The sequence below is a fragment of the Carettochelys insculpta genome, chromosome 2, assembly GCF_033958435.1.
Source record: "Carettochelys insculpta isolate YL-2023 chromosome 2, ASM3395843v1, whole genome shotgun sequence".
NCBI lineage: Eukaryota > Metazoa > Chordata > Testudines > Carettochelyidae > Carettochelys > Carettochelys insculpta.
Window position 1 is genome coordinate 122,165,716 of NC_134138.1, and position 19,771 is coordinate 122,185,486.

General features: G+C 39.9%; 1 protein-coding gene across 5 annotated transcripts in view; it reads left to right on the plus strand.

Annotated features, from left to right (window-relative positions):
* Positions 1-19,554, plus strand: part of PAK1IP1 (PAK1 interacting protein 1) — a 22,756-nt gene extending 3,202 nt beyond the window's left edge. For 4 of the 5 annotated variants that reach the window (XM_074987660.1, XM_074987658.1, XM_074987662.1 and 1 more), the window contains exons 2-10: positions 1,203-1,365; positions 3,598-3,718; positions 3,815-3,889; positions 5,390-5,442; positions 6,095-6,240; positions 6,336-6,433; positions 9,125-9,224; positions 13,284-13,419; positions 15,150-19,554. In XM_074987660.1, the coding sequence (XP_074843761.1) occupies positions 1,323-1,365; positions 3,598-3,718; positions 3,815-3,889; positions 5,390-5,442; positions 6,095-6,240; positions 6,336-6,433; positions 9,125-9,224; positions 13,284-13,419; positions 15,150-15,310 (933 nt within the window). In that variant the 5' untranslated portion in view covers positions 1,203-1,322 and the 3' untranslated portion in view covers positions 15,311-19,554. The remainder of the gene's footprint in view (positions 1-1,202; positions 1,366-3,597; positions 3,719-3,814; positions 3,890-5,389; positions 5,443-6,094; positions 6,241-6,335; positions 6,434-9,124; positions 9,225-13,283; positions 13,420-15,149) is intronic. The other variant, XM_074987659.1, reaches the window with a different exon arrangement.
* Positions 19,555-19,771: the final 217 nt, after the last annotated feature.

A 19,771-nucleotide genomic window follows, 5' to 3' on the forward strand; every position in this document is an offset into this window, starting at 1 on the left:
CAGGGGGTCCTTTTGAAACGCCCTATCTACATGGACAGCGTGCACTTCAAAAGCGGCACATTGGAATTACATGCAGGCACCATTGTGCTAATGAGGCGCTGCATATTCACGCTAGTGCCTCATTAGCATCTTCCCGACTTGCTCATTACCATGTCTCTTCTGAAAGGATGGGGCTAGTGTACACGCACCCTGTATGTTTGGTGGTGTGGGACCACAGAACAGAGTATGTGGCATCTTGGGACTGTGTAAAACATCCTGTCAGGCACCACTTTGTTTGGGGGCTTCTGACATCCTTTTATCTGACTGCCATTCTTTGCTCTGCACTCTGGGATCTCCAGGAGAAAGAATGGTTCCCACACTTCTTTCACATGCTTTAAGACCTCAAGCATGGCAATGGAGATCACCTTGAAAATACTCAGAGGAACCTGACAGTGTTCACGATAAGGATAGCAACAACCTCTCATTGCATTTGGTGATCATAGAGCAGCTGTACAGGGAAGACTGATGCTTATAGGCTAGGGAAATCAGATTTGATTGGTGGGATCACATCATCATGCAGATGTGGGATGAAGACCGGTGGGTACAGAATTTTTGGATGCATAAAGCAACCTTCCTGGAACTGTGTGCCAAGTTGGCCCTGAACTGCAGAGACACCAGAGTGAGAGCTGACTTCTTGGTTGAGAAGTGTGAGGTTATTACTGTATGGAAGCTGGTGAGTCCTGATTGCTACTGATCAGTTGCAAGTCACTGTGCAGTGGGGAAGTTTACCATTGATGCTGTACTGCTGCAAGTGTACAGGGCAATAAATCACATTTTGCTACTGAAGCCCATAACTCTGGAAAGTGTGTGTGACATAAGTGGCTGGCTTTGCTCGGGGGGTGGGGGGTGCAGAAAGCGAGAATCCTTTCCATGCAGCACATCTACCTAGTCATAAAGCAAACTCTGGAGACAAGAGATTTGTTAGGTTGATAGTGTCATTCTAGTCATACAGTGACCACTAGGAATTTCCCTTACAAGCTCTCATTAAAGTTATAACAGAATATAATTTTTTGTTTGTTTATCAAAATGAACTGGGCTAGCTTTTACTATTTTAAGAATTAGTCTTCAGGTGTACTATGATATTGATAATCTAATCATGGACAAGTTAGAACATATTGTGTGTGTTTCAGAAAAGGTTCATTCATTTTGTATTCTGTTTTCAGAACTGGACGCCTGTCCCTGACTTTACCCATCATGCCCACACTGCCTCATTATCAGCAGTAGCAGTTAATAACAGATATGTAGTCACTGGCAGTAGAGATGAAACAATCCAAATATATGACATGAAAAAGAAGATAGAACATGGGGCATTGCTGCATCATAATGGTATGGGAACTTTTATTTTTAGAGGTATTAGTTACGTGATTTACTGATTGGTGTGTTTCTGAAATACAGAACAGTCAGTTTCTAATGGGGCCTCAGTAGAGAGTCATTTGAAAGGGACTAAAGAATCAGCAAATATGTATCAATAAATGACTTATTTTAGAAGGTAAGAGACGAAACAATTCAAAATAATATTCTACTGCAGACAAGGACAATAGAGGGATATCCTTGATTTGAATATGATAGTTAAACTTATTTATGAAGAAATAGATGAAGCCTGCATTATATACTATATAACTAGTAGAACAAAAGACTGTCATGTTTGGATGCTAGGAGCAGGCTATTCTTTGGCAGATACAAAGGCATTGTTTCATATTTTGTGTGTGAATCAATGCTTTTTTGTTCTTGTCCTTGCTGGTCCTGAGTACCAGCATCTCAGCAGCCCCAGCCATGGGATTCGGGAAGGTGGGGAGGCAGCTGAGTACTGGAGCCTCTTACTTTTTAAAAAAAAAAGTCTGATAGCACAAATAATGTTGTTGTTATTCCTAGACTGGTAATATGTAAATAAAGTATCCATGTTGTAGGTATCAGAGGGGTAGCCATGTTAGTCTGGATCTGTAGGAGCAACGAAGGGTCCTGTGGCGCCTTATAGACTAACAGAAAAGTTTAGAGCACGAGCTTTCGTGAGTTAACTCACTTCTTCAGATGCTGGTCCTGGAAATCTGCAAGGCCAGGTATAAATAGGCCAGGGCAAGGCTGGGGATAACGAGGTTAGCTCAGTCAGGAAGGCTGAGTTGTATTGTCATCAGTAGATCTGGAGGTGTGAACTGCAAGAGAGGGGAAGCTGCTTTTGTATTTAGCCAGCCATTCACAGTCTTTGTTTAATCCTGAGCTGAGGGTATTGAATTTGTAGATGAATTGTAGCTCAGCAATTTCTCTTTGGAGTCTGGTCTTGAAATTTCTTTGCTGCAGGATAGCTACTTTTAAATCTGCTACTGTGTGTCCTGGGAGATTGAAGTGCTCTCCTATGGGTTTTTGTATATTGCCATTTCTGATATCTGATTTGTGTGCATTTATTCTTTTACGTAGAGACTGTCCAGTTTGTCCGATGTATATGGCAGAGGGGCATTGCTGGCACATGATGGCATAAATTACATTGGTAGATGTGCAGCTGAACGTTGTCCAGGATGGGTTGTAGATCCCATCTACAGCGCATCATCAGGGATCTACAACCCATCCTGGACAACGATCCCACACTGTCACAGGCCTTTGGAGGCAGACCTATCATTGCTCACAGACAACCTGCCAACCTAAAACAAATCCTAACAAGCAACTATACACCGCACCACAGTCGCTCTATCTCAGGGACCCATCCATGCAACAAACCTCGTTGCCAGCTCTGCCCACATATACACACCAGCAACATCATTACAGGACCTAACCGGATCAGCCACACCATCGTGGGTTCGTTCAGCTGCACATCTACCAATGTAATTTATGCCATCATGTGCCAGCAATGCCCCTCTGCCATATACATCGGACAAACTGGACAGTCTCTACGTAAAAGAATAAATGCACACAAATCAGATATCAGAAATGGCAATATACAAAAACCCATAGGAGAGCACTTCAATCTCCCAGGACACACAGTAGCAGATTTAAAAGTAGCTATCCTGCAGCAAAGAAATTTCAAGACCAGACTCCAAAGAGAAATTGCTGAGCTACAATTCATCTACAAATTCAATACCCTCAGCTCAGGATTAAACAAAGACTGTGAATGGCTGGCTAAATACAAAAGCAGCTTCCCCTCTCTTGCAGTTCACACCTCCAGATCTACTGATGACAATACAACTCAGCCTTCCTGACTGAGCTAACCTCGTTATCCCCAGCCTTGCCCTGGCCTATTTATACCTGGCCTTGCAGATTTCCAGGACCAGCATCTGAAGAAGTGAGTTAACTCACGAAAGCTCGTGCTCTAAACTTTTCTGTTAGTCTATAAGGCGCCACAGGACCCTTCGTTGCTGCTACATGTTGTAGGTGTGATGCAAAATTAAAACAATTTAAGTGACTTTCATTTTGTGCTTCAAAATGCAGATTTATATTTGTGACTTTGTTGGATGTAGTTCAGTTAGGTTTTTAAATATTAGCCTGTCTGAGTAGCTTCACATCTTATATAAAACTATTTTTGTTGAAGATGCTATTATATAGATTAATAGTGGTGGTCTTGATCTGTAGGCACGGTGACTTGCCTGGAGTTCTATGGGAATGCACACTTACTGAGTGGAGCAGAAGATGGATTGATTTGTATTTGGGACACAAAGAGATGGGAGTGTCTGAAAGCAATTAAAGCACATAAGTGAGTCTTTTGAACCTGCTTCTTTTTAGATATGTTTTGCTGTGAATGTGACAAAGAAAATACATGATTCACTTTTTTTTGTTATTGCCTTATTAGGGGGCATGTGACATCTCTTTCTATTCACCCTTCTGGAAAATTAGCTTTGTCAGTAGGCACAGATAAGACATTAAGGTGAGTTGAAACTGGCTGGAAATCTTACTTGGTGATACTTACTAAGTTATCTCATTGAATTATAATCAAGGGTTATATAATGGGGCTGGACTGTGAAGCAAGGATCAGGGAAGGACCTGTGACACTGCTATCAGTTAACCTACATAAGTCTATGTGTTTACAGGATTCTTGGTCTACCAAAATTTACCTTTTAATTTCTTTTTGTGTGAGGCAGAGATTATGACAAAGATAAGGCTCACTCTAGACAGAATACATCTGTGTCTTAGCGTGCACTTAAATTAGGTCAGTGTAGCTATGTCCGTCAGGGTTTTAGAGAACCACATTCCTGACCAACATAGCTACGCCAACCTAATCCCCAGCGTAGATGTAGCTCTGTTGACAGAAGAGGCCTTCCGTCAATGGAGCAACCATTGTCTGGCAGGGGAGTGTTCCATCAGTCTAGTCTGCATCAGTACTGGGGGCTATGGTGACATTGTTATGAAAACTTATCTGTACTTTTGTAGTCTCTGTAGTGTAGCTCTTCCTGGTACTTTGAAATTTCCTCTTATTTCCTCTGAAATATTAGAGTTAATATTTATGCTGTGGACTCTGAAGCATTCAAAACTGGCTTTTTAACACCAAGGGGTGAGAGAGTCCATGTTTATTAAACTGCTAGATAGACATCCTTTGTTATGGTCAAGACTCACGTCAGTTGCAAATAGAACAAGTCCCAACCTTTCAGGGAAGAAAAATGCAAAGCTACAATATTGGGCTATGTCTGCACTAGAGAGTTTCATAGATAAAAGTTGCAGAGCACCTACACGCAACATGTGCTTTGTCGACTGAGCGATTGATCCGCTTTTATGTGTAGACAGGATCCATCAGCAGAAGTTTTGTTGGAACAGCTCTTTCCTGAGTAACTTCTGTAGACAGATGCTTCTAGTGTAGACGTAGCCTTGGTGTTGGAAGGACGACTGGATAGTCTGCTTTAGAGGGTAGTGCAGACTATTGCTGTTTTTAAAAAAAGCAACAGCATTTTAAAGTATTTTTAAAGTATTTCTTTCAAAGAACAGGTTCTTTCGCAGCTTTTAGATGGGGATTACTCATTGGTTTTTAGTTATGTTTTAACTCTAGCACCTGTATTGTATAGTAAAACCCCCGATTTTCATTTCTCTATATGCTGTCCTCTTTCAGACTGAGGACAACATGAATGTTTCATTTGGGTGTATGCATGTCTGTGATATATGTGTATAATTGGAAAACGAGAGAGAAAATGAATGCTAAACTTCTTCCAGGCCGTAAGCTATGTGGAAAAAAGTGGTTTATAAAATAAATAAGACATCAGATAATTCAGAGTTAAAAGCAGTGTGACAAATAATTAGTCCCTCTAGTTTTTACAATAGTGTTATGCTGTGAGGCACTTAAAATTTTTATCTTCAATGCTTATGGTTAGTAAATGATACTTCATTTAAGACAGCACAGAGAAATAAGTATGTTCAACCCCTTTTTGGTGTTTTACAGAACATGGAATCTTGTAGAAGGAAGGTCTGCATTCATCAAAAATCTGAAGCAAAGTAAGTGTCAATTTAATCTGCAAAATAGTAGATTAATTTAAATTAGACAAGTTCCTTTTGTGTATGTGCATGTTTATTTAAAAGGTATCTTATGGTAGCCTTTGACTTGTAAATGTTTGACTTTTTAATTAATTTACTCTGCTCTACCTTCTATTAATGATCAAAATCACGTGTCCTTGATACAGAAATTGCCACAAACAGCCTGTAGTACTACTATGGCAGAAATCTTATTCTTTCCTCAAATACAATAATGTTAAGCTAAATATGTTTTAAAATTCTGTACCTCTTTAGATTATCGAAACTGAAAAATTAAAATAGTGGTTTACTATTTATTCTATTAATAATAATAGTACTATTAGTATTACTTGTTTATTTTCTGCGTTTATCTCAGCTTGGATATTAAAAAGAGAGAGTTTCTAAAAAATTTCACTTTTAGACTCTTAAGCATTAATATGAATTTGGCTTGCAATGACTGCAAAAGAATGCTGGTTTTAATATATGTCTTTATTGGAAGTTTCTGTATTTAGTTCTTTGAAACATTGATTTTTGGTAGCAGTTTGTAAAAGGTTGTTTTTACAAAAGCTAAATTTTTGGACCTGATGTTATCTTTATGTTTCTTCCTTTTTTTTTTTTTTTACTCAAAATTGTTCAGATGCACACATAGTTAAATGGTCTCCAAGTGGAGAAAACTATGTGGTGGTCGTAACTAATAAAGTGGATATTTACAAACTTGAAACAGCATCTGTTAGTGGGACCATCACAACTGAGAGGAGAATTTCTTCAGTTAGATTTATAACAGTGAGTACAAAAAAGGAGGTTGGAAAGCAAACTTGTTCAAAAGATTTGTATTACTTTAGCCTTAGCTGCATTTTTTTTCTCTTACCCTCTTTGAGGATTCTGTCCTTGCTGTTGCTGGAGATGATGAAGTTGTAAGACTCTATGACTGTTGCTCACAAAAGTGCCTATGTGAATTTAAAGCCCATGAAAACAGGTATTTTATATATGACCCATTAAATTTTTCTAAAATGTTTAGGACTACTGCTTGTTTAGTGGCAACATGCAGCACATTTTGGCTTAATGCAATTTATTTTTATTCTTAAAATAGAAAATAAAATGCTTTGTTTCTGATGTAGTGAATTGTAAATTCAACACAAATTTGTGCATTTTTACCAAGTGTGAGTGTGTGCCTCTTTTTATATGATTCATAAAGGAATCATAGTATAAAATATATTTCAATATCTCCTCTCTGGACTTATGATGATTTTGAGAATGTGGTGGATCCATCTCAAGCCCTTGTTAGGTAGAAGTGAATGTCCTTTAACTGGGAGGATGGGGAGTAAAATGGGAAATTATGCAATCAAGTCTTTTTATATATGCTAAATACAGTAGGTTAAGGCTTTGTGCATGTGATTTTAAATTATGTCCACATTTTTCCCAAAAGAGAGTGAGTTCACATTTTTATGGCCGTATAATAAAGAGAAATGGATTTATACTTCCACATTCTGATTTTTTTTTTTAAATCCATAAAGCAGTTACTAAACAGACATATACATTGGTGGGGCAAAACAGGAAATTATGTAATGAGTCTCTTGAGGAACTACTTTGTAAGAGTAATGAAGGTTTCAAATTCCGTTTCCATTCAACCCTTGGTACCCGAGCACCAGTTAATGATGTTTTTTCTTTGTTCTCCAGAATCCCATCTTACTCTTTCTGTTTGATTGTTGTTAATTAAAAACATCAAGTCCTTATTGTTGAGGAGAGAACTTAGAAAGCAAGTAACACAGGTGTAAACTAATGCAGATATGTTTGCTTGCATTGGCAGAGAACTGAAGACCATTGCTCAGAGAAGTGTAAACAAGGCTGCCCTTACAATTTATGATGTCCTAAGCAAGTCACCTGAAGCTGCCCCTCCCCACATGGGTTTCTGTCAAGGCTCAGGGTTTTCCTCACACACAGGTCCTGCCAGGATTTGGGGCATACTGGGGTTCTGGCACAGAGCCACAGAGGCAAAGAGCTCCTCTCCACCTCCAGTGTGGCAGGAGGAAGTCTTTAGCTCAGTGGCTGGCTGGCCAGTTTGAGCAAGGGGGCAGGGAGAAGGCAGCCGTGTTGCTGCCAGCCAAAGGGAGCAGCTGGAGGGAGAGGCTGGGCCAGAGGGGGCCAAACTGAGGACAGTCAGGACCATCTGTAAGTATACCAGCACATGAGGCTAAGTAAGAGCACCCGAAATTTGGTGCTTTGAATTTTTGGGTGCCCTACACAACTGCATATGTCGTGTATGCCTAAGGACGACCTTGAGTGTGAACTGCTCTGCTCATCTAGAGGTCCTAGCTCTGATGCCTAATGATAATTGAATCATCTGTATTATTCAGTATTTCACTGATGATCGAAGCATGTGTTTGAAATACAGACTGCTAAAAACAAAGATGGAAACAGCAGGGAAAAGGTGGAATAAATTGCACTGGAAGTGCGCTTTTGTTCTAAAACAGCGAATATGTTTACACTGTGTATGGGAGCAAGCCTTGCAGCTCAGGTTCACACACCTGTGCTAGCAGGGCTTACCTTAGCACACGGAGCATAGCTGTGTAGAGGTTGCTTTGACGTTGCAGCTCAAGTCTCAAGCCCGCTTTGCACCTCAGCCCTCTGGTTTGAGAACTCACTCTCCAGGCCAAGTCAGAATGTCTACACAGATATTTTTAGCATGCTAGTCTGAGCCTCATGACAATAACTCAGTAGACTTGACATGGGCTGGGAGGCTTCCTTCAAAGTGTAGTGTGCAATTTTGCCTCAATCAGGTTCTCATATACATCGAAGGCAAAATTCCTATTGACTTCATTGACAGCCTGATAGGCTTTTTATATTCCAAATTAACAAATACATACCAGAATTTGGTTGCTTTGCTAGAGTCTACATCTTCTCTTGGTCTTCCCCCCACAGCATCTTGCTCAACACCTCAGAGAGTTGTCCTTCAATATTAATTTTTAAATTGAGTGTTTTCTAAAAGATGTGCTCTAAGAATTATTTGGGAGGGGGAAGCTGCGGCGTTTTTTATGCACGTGGTCAGACTAGAAAATCACAATGGTCCCTTACAGTCTTGGAATCTATTAATTAAAAATAGAAAAAATGCATAATGAGTCTCTTATTTCTTTAATGAATCCATATAATCATTATCTAACAGGCTGTTACCGATTTCTAATCTTGCACTGGCATTCACTAGATGTCCATGTAAAACAGTACAGTTGGACTCCTTTTGGGACAATAAAAATTTCCCCTTTTCATTAAAGAAATACCTAGTACTCTGTCCTAATTCACATGCCAGTTCAGCAGAGCACTTAATCTTATGCTGAAGTGCCGTTACTGTCAGTGGATATTCAGCATGTGCTTAAAATTAAGCACTTACGTGCTTTCCTGAGTCCAGGTCCTGACAGCCCTCAACAAGCATTTTTCAAAGGCACATATTGGTCCAAATGGCAGAATACAAACCAGATTAATCCTGTGCATGAGCTGTATCTTACATGCCTAAATCAAAAATATTCACATGAAGCAAACACAATCTGTTGCTCTCAAAATGTGTAGGATGTTCTCTGTTCATTTTTAATTTCTGGCAACTTCTTACTGTTTATCCTTCTTGTTTGAAGCTTCCTGACCAGGGTATGAAGTAACCAGGTATTGTATATTGTTATAGAATAAAAGATGTCTACAGTTTTGAAAAAAAAGGACTACAGGTTATTGTTACTGCATCCAGTGATGGATACATTAAATTATGGCGTCTTGAACTTGATAAGGTAAGTACATTAACAACTCATGGAAAAATTCTGGAGAACTAATTAACGTTAGGTTTGTAGAAGTATGCATTTACAAATAGTTTTTAAATCATGGAATAAGCATGCTTGCAAACTAGAATCATGAACTTGCCCTGTACCAATGTTTCTTGTAAGCTTGGGTGCGTGAGTGGCCACCCGGCAAAGATTCCAATGCTGCCCAGCTGATTTAGCAGAGCGCCCACAACCAGCACCATGTATTGCTAATGGTGGAGCACATCTACGCATGCTTTGATACGCGTTAAAAAAACAACAACATATTTTGCACATGGATGGCAAAAATGAGAGGGACCGTACATCTCCGTTACGTTTGTTAGCAGTTTTTCATAGACACTCATCCCTTGTTCAATGAGTACTTTTATTTATGAGGGGCACACATAACTACCTTTTGTTCGCTAGACGGTTGAAGTCCACTCGCTAATACAAGACTGGCTGCCCCTCCCCCTGCCTGCCGGCCCCCCACACCCAAACTGCCACAGCCTGCCCTCCCACCCGCTGGCCCCACAGCCCCAACCTGCCGTAGCCTGAACCCCATGCCTGGCCGCCCCACGGACCCAACCCACCACAAGGTTTTAACTTTCCTTCCCGCTCATGGCCTCAAACTGCCCCCAGCCTTTAACCCTCCCCAGCTACCCCTCTTCCCAAACCCAAGGTTCACTTACCTTTCAAAAGCAGCACCGCATGCTGCCACTCCTTCACCGAATTAGGAGCACTAGGAACCAATCAGAGACTCTTACATGTATTTTAATGGCAATTTAGCATCCTTCTTATGAGTTTTTGCCTAGGAGCAGAAAGTTGGGAGCCAACTGTGCTCATACAGTGAGGTATGAGTTTATATGCACTTAGATCTTTTGACAGTCAACTCCACTTACTGTAACTTTAAAAATATTTGATTTTTGGTGTTGATTAAAAATCTGAAATTCTCTATAAACTTCGTCCTCCATCTTGTCAAAGGTTCTGCTCTCCCTGATACGTGTCTGATTACACTTACAGCTTCCTAATATATCTTTTATGCTTTGATGGTTTCTATAATCTTTTGCAATGTTGGTAACTAATACCACTCTTTAAAAAATTGTATTTAAAATGGGGAAATACTGAATTAGAAAAAAAATCAAAGATGTTGATGCACCTGACATTTCAATTTTCTGTGGAGCACTTTTATTCCAGTATTCGTTCTACACGTTTTATTTTTTAGCAGAGCTGGAAAAAAATTGCGTCAGAATGTCTCTTTTGTATTGTTTCTATCCCAAATGATTTTTTCCATGATGCAGAAGGGGACCAGTTTTAGTAACTATAGGTAGCCAAGGTTTATAAATTATTCATTCTTCACTGAAATGGTCTAGGCCCAGTTCTCGCTACAATTTTTAACCCAAGTTTATAGCCAGTTGTTGTTGTGTTAGTTGGCGCTGATCATGGACTGTGTTCGTGACAGGTTCCCCCTGGAGAGTCACCTGTAAACTGTGGTACCAATGAACCCTCCTGATCCACAGCTTATTCTCCCTTTTACTGTATAGTGCTGCGTCCAGCTGCATAACCCTCTCTAACCTGCACTTTCTACCAGGATACATACTGCTAGTGACACATCCAGCTGCAGATACATGCAGGCTCTCTGACCAGCCCCTTCTAGGACACCTTCCAGCTTCTCTGGGGTGTAAACCCAAAATTATACCATCTTGCACTGCACGGGGAACAGTGCACTGTTAGCTCATACAATTTGACTCGTCCTTCATGGTGGAGAGGAATAGGCAACAGCTTTTTGCCCTGAGTTCTGATTCCCACACACCAGTTAATGTAAAGAAAAAAAATGTTTATTGTTAACTACAGGTTGAATCTCTCTAGTCCAGCACCTTTGGGACCTGCCTGATGCCAAAGGAGAGAATTTGCTAGATTGCAGGAGGTCAATATTGTCTAGCAGCGTTACCAACACTTTCCAGTGCTTACAGTTTGAGTAAACCAAGGGTTGTGAGTTCAGTCCTTGAGGTGGTCATTAAGGGGTCTGGAGCAAATAGATTTAAAAAAAAAATTTGTCAGGAATGGTGCTAGGTCCTGCTCAGAGGGTCGGGGTCTGGATTCAATGACCTCCTGAGAGCCCTTCCAGTTCTGTGAGAGATGTATGTTTATCTCCATTTAGAAGACATTTGGGGTAAATAACGGGACAGAACACTAAAAACACTGTAAACAAACTTCACTGGACTATGGGATAAGAGGAAAGGTCCTTTCATGGACTGAGAACTGATTAAAAGACGGGAAACAAAGGGTTGGCATAAATGGTAAATTTTCTGAATGGAGAGGAGTAACTAGTGGTGTCCCCCAAGGGTCAGTCCAAGGACCAGTCCAATTCAGTTTATTCATAAATGATCTGGAGAAGGGAGTGAGCAGTGAGGTGGCAAAATTTGCAGATGACACTAAACTGTTCAAGATATTCAAGACAAAGGCAGAGTGTGAAGAACTTCAAAAAGATCTCATCAGACTGAGTGACTGGGCAACAAAATGGTAAATGAAATGTAATGTGGATACATGTAAGGTAATGCACATTGGAAAAAATAACCCCAACTATACTTACCATATGATGGGGACTAATTTAGTTATAACTAATCAGAAAAGAGATCTTGGAATTATGGCGGCTAGTTCCTTGAAAACATTCACGCAGTGTACAGAGGCAGTCAAAATGGCAAATATGATGTTGGGTATTATTAAAAAAGGGGTAAAAAATAAGACAAGGGCTGTGTCTACACTAGCCCCAAACTTCGAAATGGCCACGCAAATGGCCACTTCAGAGTTTACTAATGAAGCGCTAAAATGCATATTCAGCGATTCATTAGCATGCGGGCAGCCACGGTGCTTCGAAATTGACACAGCTTGCCGCTGCGTGGCTAGTCCCGATAGGGCTCCTTTTCGAAAGGACCCCACCTACTTCAAAGTCCCCTTATTTAATAAGGGGACTTCGAAGTAGGCGGGGTCCTTTCGAAAAGGAGCCCCATCGGGGCGAGCCGCGTCAATTTCAAAGCGCCGCGGCCGCCCGCTTGCTAATGAAGCACTGAATATGCATTTCAGCACTTCATTAGTAAACTTCGAAATGGCCATTTGCGTGGCCATTTCGAAGTTTGGGGCTAGTGTAGACGTAGCCAAGGAGTATCTTACTGCTCCTATATGAATCTATGGTACGCCCACATCTTGAGTACTGTGTACAGATGTGGTCTCCTCGCCTATAAAAAGATATCCTGGCATTGGAAAAGGTTCAGAAAAGGGCAACTAAAATGATTAGGGGCTTGGAACAGGTCCCATATGAGGAGAAGCTAAAAAGATTGGGACTTTTCGGTTTAGAAAAGAAGAGACTGGGGGGGGACGTGATAGAGGTATATAAAATTGACAGGTGTGGAGAGGGTGAATAAGGAGAAGTTATTTAGTTGTGCCCATAATACAAGAACTAGAGGATACTAAAGGAAATTAATGGGTAGCAGGTTTAAAACTAATAAAAAAAAAAGTTCTTCACTCAGCGCATGGTTAACCTGTGGAACTCCTTGCCAGAGGAGACTGTGAAGGCTAGGACTATAACAGAATTTAAGAAAGAGCTAGATAAATTCATGGAGGTTAGGTCCATAAAAGGCTATTAGCCAAGAGTAGGAATGGTGTCCTTGGCCTCTGATTCTCAGAGGCTGGAGATGGATGGCAGGAGACAAATCGCTTTATCATTGTCTTTGGTCCACCCCGCTGGGGCACCTGGCACTGGCCACTATTGGCAGACAGGCTACTGGGCTGGATGGGCTTTTGGTCTGACCTAGTATGGCCATTCTTATGGGAAACTTGAGCACACCCATGATAAGTGGACGTCCGGCTAACTAAAATCATGCGGGATTACAGATGGTGACAGATGAGTTCTGGGCTAGAGAGGTTCAATGTATATATTGAAATAATCACTGTGGGCAGACAGGATACTGGGCTAGATGGACCTTTGGTCAGACCCACTATGGCTGTTCTTATGTTCTTAAGCTTTCAATGAATCTATTTCCATGTTTTCCTCAGATCCAGGCTACCCCAGCTTTGCTATGTGAGGTTAATACCAAAGCCAGGCTTACATGTCTAGCAGTATGGCAAGACACAGCTTCAGAAGCCAGAAAGAACCCTGACAAAGCCACAACCTCTTCTAATGGTAACATAAGTCAGTCCTGATTATTTCATGTTGAAAATAATTCCTATTTAAGTGCTGTTAATGTAGTGTTAAAATAGAAAATATGAGAGTAGTTAGGATTTTTTTATTGTTTTGCTTTGTGGCTGAATGTGTGATGCTCTCCAAAGTAAGGGATGTGACTGCAGATTTTATTTAGGGCATCACACTGACAGATGGTACAAACTTTTTGGCATTATACTGTCTCAGTCTAGAGCAGTAATGCCATAGCTACTGAAGACACAATAAATAAGGAAAAATATAGTGGCATTTTGCTGAATCTCTTTTCAAATGGAACTGCCCAGGTTATTGACTATATTATTGAAACATGCCAGTCGGACACTTTTATGGGTTTTGCCTGCTCTGAAACCTCTGTAATGCAGCTTTAGTTTTAAGCCCTTGACACTAGCAACATGCTCATAGCATAATGATGTCACCCTTACTTTCAACAGTCCAACAGCTTTTCCAGTCCTGAATCTCAATGCCAAGTTTGATGCCTCCAAAAAGCCAGTACTCAAACCAGCTTTTCAGCTCAGCTGGGGAAATCTCACCCACCATACTGCACAGCACTGAGATTGTTTGTATTAAAATGAAGAATGAGTTAATCAACAAACACACATTTAAATGATTTCAGGCAAAAGTGAAGGAAGTGTGAAAGGGCTACAAAGAAAAAGAACATGCTGTCTAGGGTCTACTGCTTAATTCTAGCAAGATACAGCTTTTGCCTAACATAGGTTTTTATATCCTATTGTCAGCATTCTGCAGCATTTTGTAACAGGAGGACCCCTCTTCATAGATACCAAGCACTGACATTTTTGTTGTCTTGGGTGATAAATATCCCCAAGTCTTGCAGCAGTTCCTTATATTCCCAAAGTTTGTGTCTTCAAAACCAAGAAGCCCTCCTGGGAGACTCTGCGATTTGTCTCCACCAGGTACCCAATTGCACGCAAATTTTGCAGACATTTACAGCAGAAACGATCATCCTGCAATCTCCAATGCAGATGAATCGCTCATTATCCTGGTCTCTGGTCACACTTGGTTCAATGTGCAGTTAAGCCAAAGAGGGGTTGGCCTTTACTGATTTTCCTGTGATACCTTTTAAATGAATACTCTTAACAGGTGTATGTGATTCATTGAGCTGGTCAGGCCAACTGATATTTACTGTTATATACCATGGAGACCCCAGGCCAACTGCATTGGGTTACTCTCTGAGAGTTAGAGCTAGTGTGACCAAAATCTTAATTCTCTGCAGTCTTCTCTAAGTGCCTTAGAATTAGTGTGGTTACATGTTGTTTGCAAATTAAATACTCACCCTTTTAGGATAATGTTTAGACAGTATGCTGTGCATGGTTCCTTAAATCTTTTGGGTCAGATTTTCAAAATGAAGCATGCAATTTTGTTTACCAAACAAGTCACTTGCATATCAGGTATATATGCATAAAGTTCATATGAACAAGTACATGTTAGGCACATGCAACTGGGAACATAGCCCAGTATATTTTTTTTTAACTTGGCAGTCAATTACAACCATCTAAAACCATCTTGCGCACTTGATATTTGGGTGCAGCATACCAAGTAACATATATGGCATTCTCACCTTTGCCACTAAAATAGAGCTTATGATGATTCAATTTCTTTTTAAAGTGGGGAAAATAAATGGCAACAGAGATTCAAAAATCTTGATCTTAAAAACTTAGGATGAATAACTTTCTGCTTTGTTTCAGTAAATGAAGATGAACAGCCTTTGGTAAATACGAAAAAGAAAGTTTGTTGGACTGATAATAGTGATAAATCAGCAAAGGGAAATAGGCCAGAGATGCCCAAGAGACAAAAATTAGAAAGTGCACAGCAAGAGAAGAAAAAGAAACTACAGAGCTCAAAATGAATGTAACTTCTTTACCACTCCATAAAATATGTCAATTTTGGTATCATTGTAACTATTTTTATACCTCTTATTTCTACTCAACGTGTTATTTGACATCTCAGTAGGGCATGTATCTTGGAAAGTATGTAATTTTGGGATTAGAAAAATTTTATACATTGGTACATGATGGTTCAGAATTTTGGAGGGTGGCAAATCTGGTGGTGCTATCTTCTCTTGAAATGTATACCTCATCGATGTTTATATTGTATCAATGATGGGATAAAATTATTTTTGAAAAGTTCTGAAATTCATTTTTTTTTTGGCTTTAATCATAAATTTGAAAATAAGTTTCAGTAAAATATACAGTGAAAATGTCTGGAATTAACTATTTCCACAATGTTAAATTGTTTGCCACAGGCCTTGCAACCCGTAAATATTTTCCACAGTGTTTGGACACTTGCATTTAGGAAGTCTTAATTATGGAGTGCGGACAGTTTTTGATATAATTTAAGGGATAAACAGTATTTTAAATACACCTGCTAGTGGATTTTTTTTTTTTTTTTAACTACTAAAAATGTGCCTGCTTTTCTCAATTTAAGAATTATTTTAGGAAACCTTAATATATACTCCATGACATCAGTAAAACAGAACTAGCAAAAATATTCCTCATACCTTCACAAAAACGAGAACTCGTTTAATCCTTGAAACAGCAATGAAAAAAGGATGTGAAAAGCAAATTGTATATTTTTTGCTTTCTAATATTTCATGTATTTAAATTTTAAAAATACCTGTCAGTGTACATACGTTCAACTTTATTCATTTCTTTTTTCTAGGAATTGGTTTACTTGATTGAAACACATATTTCAGTATTAACATTTACTCTCAAGCTGTTGAAATACCAATGTTGTTAAGAAGTGGGCTAGAACAACTGTAGGCTGTTATATGTTTAAAATCTTCATGTTCAAGGAAATCTAATATAAATTAGTCAAGTTGGAAAAGGTATAGTCATTTCTTCTCCTTTTCTCCTCTAAAATGTTATCAACTCTGTGCTTGAAGATTTATCGTGTAAAAAAGAGAAAGGGTAGTATTTATTACATACTTAAGTTGTGCCCCGATGAACCACTATACCATTCTGGTAAGTATTCCTACTGGACATAATTCCACCAATCTTTAAAAGAAAGTGAGCAGAGAATGTTCATTAGTCAAAGTAACATTCACGGCTGACAATAGGCACCAAAGGAAAATGTTCTCTGCTCTATGTAAAAAATGGATTAACTTGAATATAGAGGACCAGATTGGTATTGATGGGCTAGGAAAATTCAACAAAACAAATGGGGCCACAGTGGAAAAGAAATGTAATGTAACTTAGGGTGTAGGGGACATAAAACAAAGCCTGTGTTTTACCACAGCTGCCTGACACTGGCTGCTGTGCACTACTTGAGAGTCCTTTGACAGAAGTGAAACAAACATGTTCTGAACTCTGTTAGGACCATTCACTTATTGTGGAAATGTACTCTTGGAGTAGGTATCTATGTTAATCTTGTGTAATTTTCCCTTTTTTAGCTGAACTAAATCCTTCCTGTTTTCATTTGATTTTTAAACCTGGTTTGTATTGATTTATCTTAGTTTAACAGGGACAGTGTGAAGTTGCACCTTATTTAAGTTTGCATAACTCCTACATTAAAGGCCTAAAATCTTTTTAGACTTTCTGAATTTGTACAAAATTTCTACCTATATAACATAAGCCTAATCCATTTGAGGATACAGTACAAGATATTGCCGACAAACTCTTAACTGATTGCTAGGCAATTTTACTAGCAGATATTTAGAGTTTTCTATGGTTCCTTTAGAACTATATTTTGTGTAGTGTTTTAAGATGCATACTTTTATTTCCATTTAATATGTCTGTGGGCTGAGAATTCCATTTATACACATGTAAAATACTAGACAGCATGTGGATTTTTAAATACATAGGATGTATGATAAATTTTCGCAAACAGCAATGTATGGTAGTATGCTGATTAAGCGTCCCTCACTTCTCCCTCGCACCCCCTCCCCCCATCAAGCCAAATACATTTTTAAGTAGGTGCATTGAAAGTTTCTTGGCTAAGGCCCTAATCCTGCTTAAGACTTGTGCAGAAAGCAAGGGCAAATCAATAGACCTATTGACTTCAGGGGAATTGCTCCTGTGTATATCTTTTCAGGGTCTAGGCCTAAAGAACTATAAGACATTAGCCCGTCTGTAACGTTTCCACAGCCAATTCTGTGTCCCCAGCTGCAAGCATATTCATGCTAACTGCATCCTGCCTCTGTTTCTGACTGTAATATCAGTTAAAAGGTTCAGTGGTGCGTGCACAGTGTTGATTTGGGATTGCTCAGTTTTATGCTTTGAAACCTGAAATGCGGTGTGCATTCTGCATTCCTGTTGAGCACCTCGCAGGGTCTTTGAACCCTGTAATATGATTGAAATGAACTTAGAAAATAGTTGTTTGTAAGAAATATTTCCATATTCTTTGTATGTCTTTGGGAATGTATTTATCTCACAGTATGCAAGATGTTGGCAGGAAATGTTATTGAAGATACTTTCTTCACAATTGTGATTGCATTTGATGAGAATTGGGGGCATCTTCTGTAACCTGGCTTTCAGCCAATTGCTAGGCAGAATAAACCTATTGGAAGAGCTTACTAGTAAATAACATCTGAAATGTATATGTTGCACTTGGACAAGGGGTGAAGCTAAATATGAGCCTAGTAACCAACTTCTTTTCTAGATCTGAATTTTCTAAGAATTTGTGGGTGAGATTTGGATCTGGTGTTTCTGCTTAGGTAAAACTAAAGATGGGCCTATCTTACTATAAAGGAGTATATACCTGCTCCTGGATGAATTCTATGCTACTGTGCATGCACATATATTTAATTTGTATAGGGGATAAAGCGTCTTGGATTTTGCTAGAGTTCCATCTTTGCCCATCACAGGGCGCTGTAATGCTGGAGCCCAAAAGCTATGTCTAGATTAGAGCAATTTGTTGTCAGAAATCTTTGTTGGAAGAAATCTTTCAAAAACTTCTGTTGATAGTTTGTGGCCAGATGCAGGGCGAGTCAAAAGAGCAATCTGCTCTGTTGACAGAGAGCGACCGGACTGCTCGTCTGCTCTGTCAACAAAACAGCCAACCAGAAGCACAGCAGACAGAGTTGCCCGGTGTCCCAGAAGGCTTTCTGGTGACAAAAGGCCTGGAACATCCAAACTGTCTTTTGTCAACACATTTGTCAACAGAGGCATTCTTCCTCATGGCAAATAGGGTACAGCTGTTGACAAAAGTGCTGCATTCTGTCAATTTACTATCAACAGAACACCCTGGGGAATCTGAACGCTCCATGGGTTTTGTCAACAAAACGGCTGTCTTGCAGACGAAACCCTCTAGTCTAGACATAGCCTGCGGGTACATCTACACTAGACGCATCTGTCTATAGAAGTTACTGTCGAAGAGATGTTCCAACAAAACTTCTGTTGACAGATGGTGTCTACACATAAATGGGATCCATCTTTTGATGTACTCTGTCCACAAAAGACAGCATCTACACAGCTGTTTTTGTCAACAAAATGCATTTTGGGTGTAGATGCTCTGAATTGTAGAGCACCTATCAGGTCAGGGAACAGACAGAAGTAGGGTATTGGGAAGGAGGTCATACAGGACCGCTAAGGGTTAGTGTGGGAGGGCAGACCAAGGGCAAGGGCTGAAAGGAAGTGGAGGTGCAGGGCCACATGGATAGAGTGGGAAGGGGTGCAGCTGTATGAGGGAAGAAATGTGGCTGAGTACCAGCATAGAGATGCATGGAGAAGGGATGCAGGGCAACTTAGAGACAGGAGTGGGAGCACAGAGATACGGGGAAGTAGTGCAGGGACTGCATGGGGGTGGAATGCAGGGCCCAGTGGACAGGGCAGATGTGCCTGACTGAATGGGAGATGCTATGGACCAGTGGAGGTCTGGATGGGGGAAGCTCTCTAACAGTCCCTTCCCAGCCCCATCCACAAAAAATCCCGGTTGCATTCTTTTCCCACCATACCCAGCAACCCTCCAATTTCACACCCAGGCTGCTTCTCATCAATTTCTTCCCTCTCCTTGATCTCCTGTATTATCCCACTCCTCCAAGCATTGCTTCTGAGGGGTGAGAAAAATTCAGTTCTGTACTGTACTTTAAATAAATTATTACTCAGAATTCTGTATTAATATGTTTAGTAAATAATCTGTTTGTAAAAAAAAAAATCTAAATCCTTTTTTGTTGTCGTCGTCGTCGTCTGTATTGCTGCAGACAGACTTGCTGACAGGAATTTTGAAATAAGTGACCAAAAATAATTGAGGCTGCTGTGATTGTATTGTTGTTTTTGAAAAATGAAATATGTAGAATTTGAAAATATCGTGTGCAGAGATTTTTGAATTTTTGGCACGGAATTCCCCCATGAATAATAAACTGTATATCATT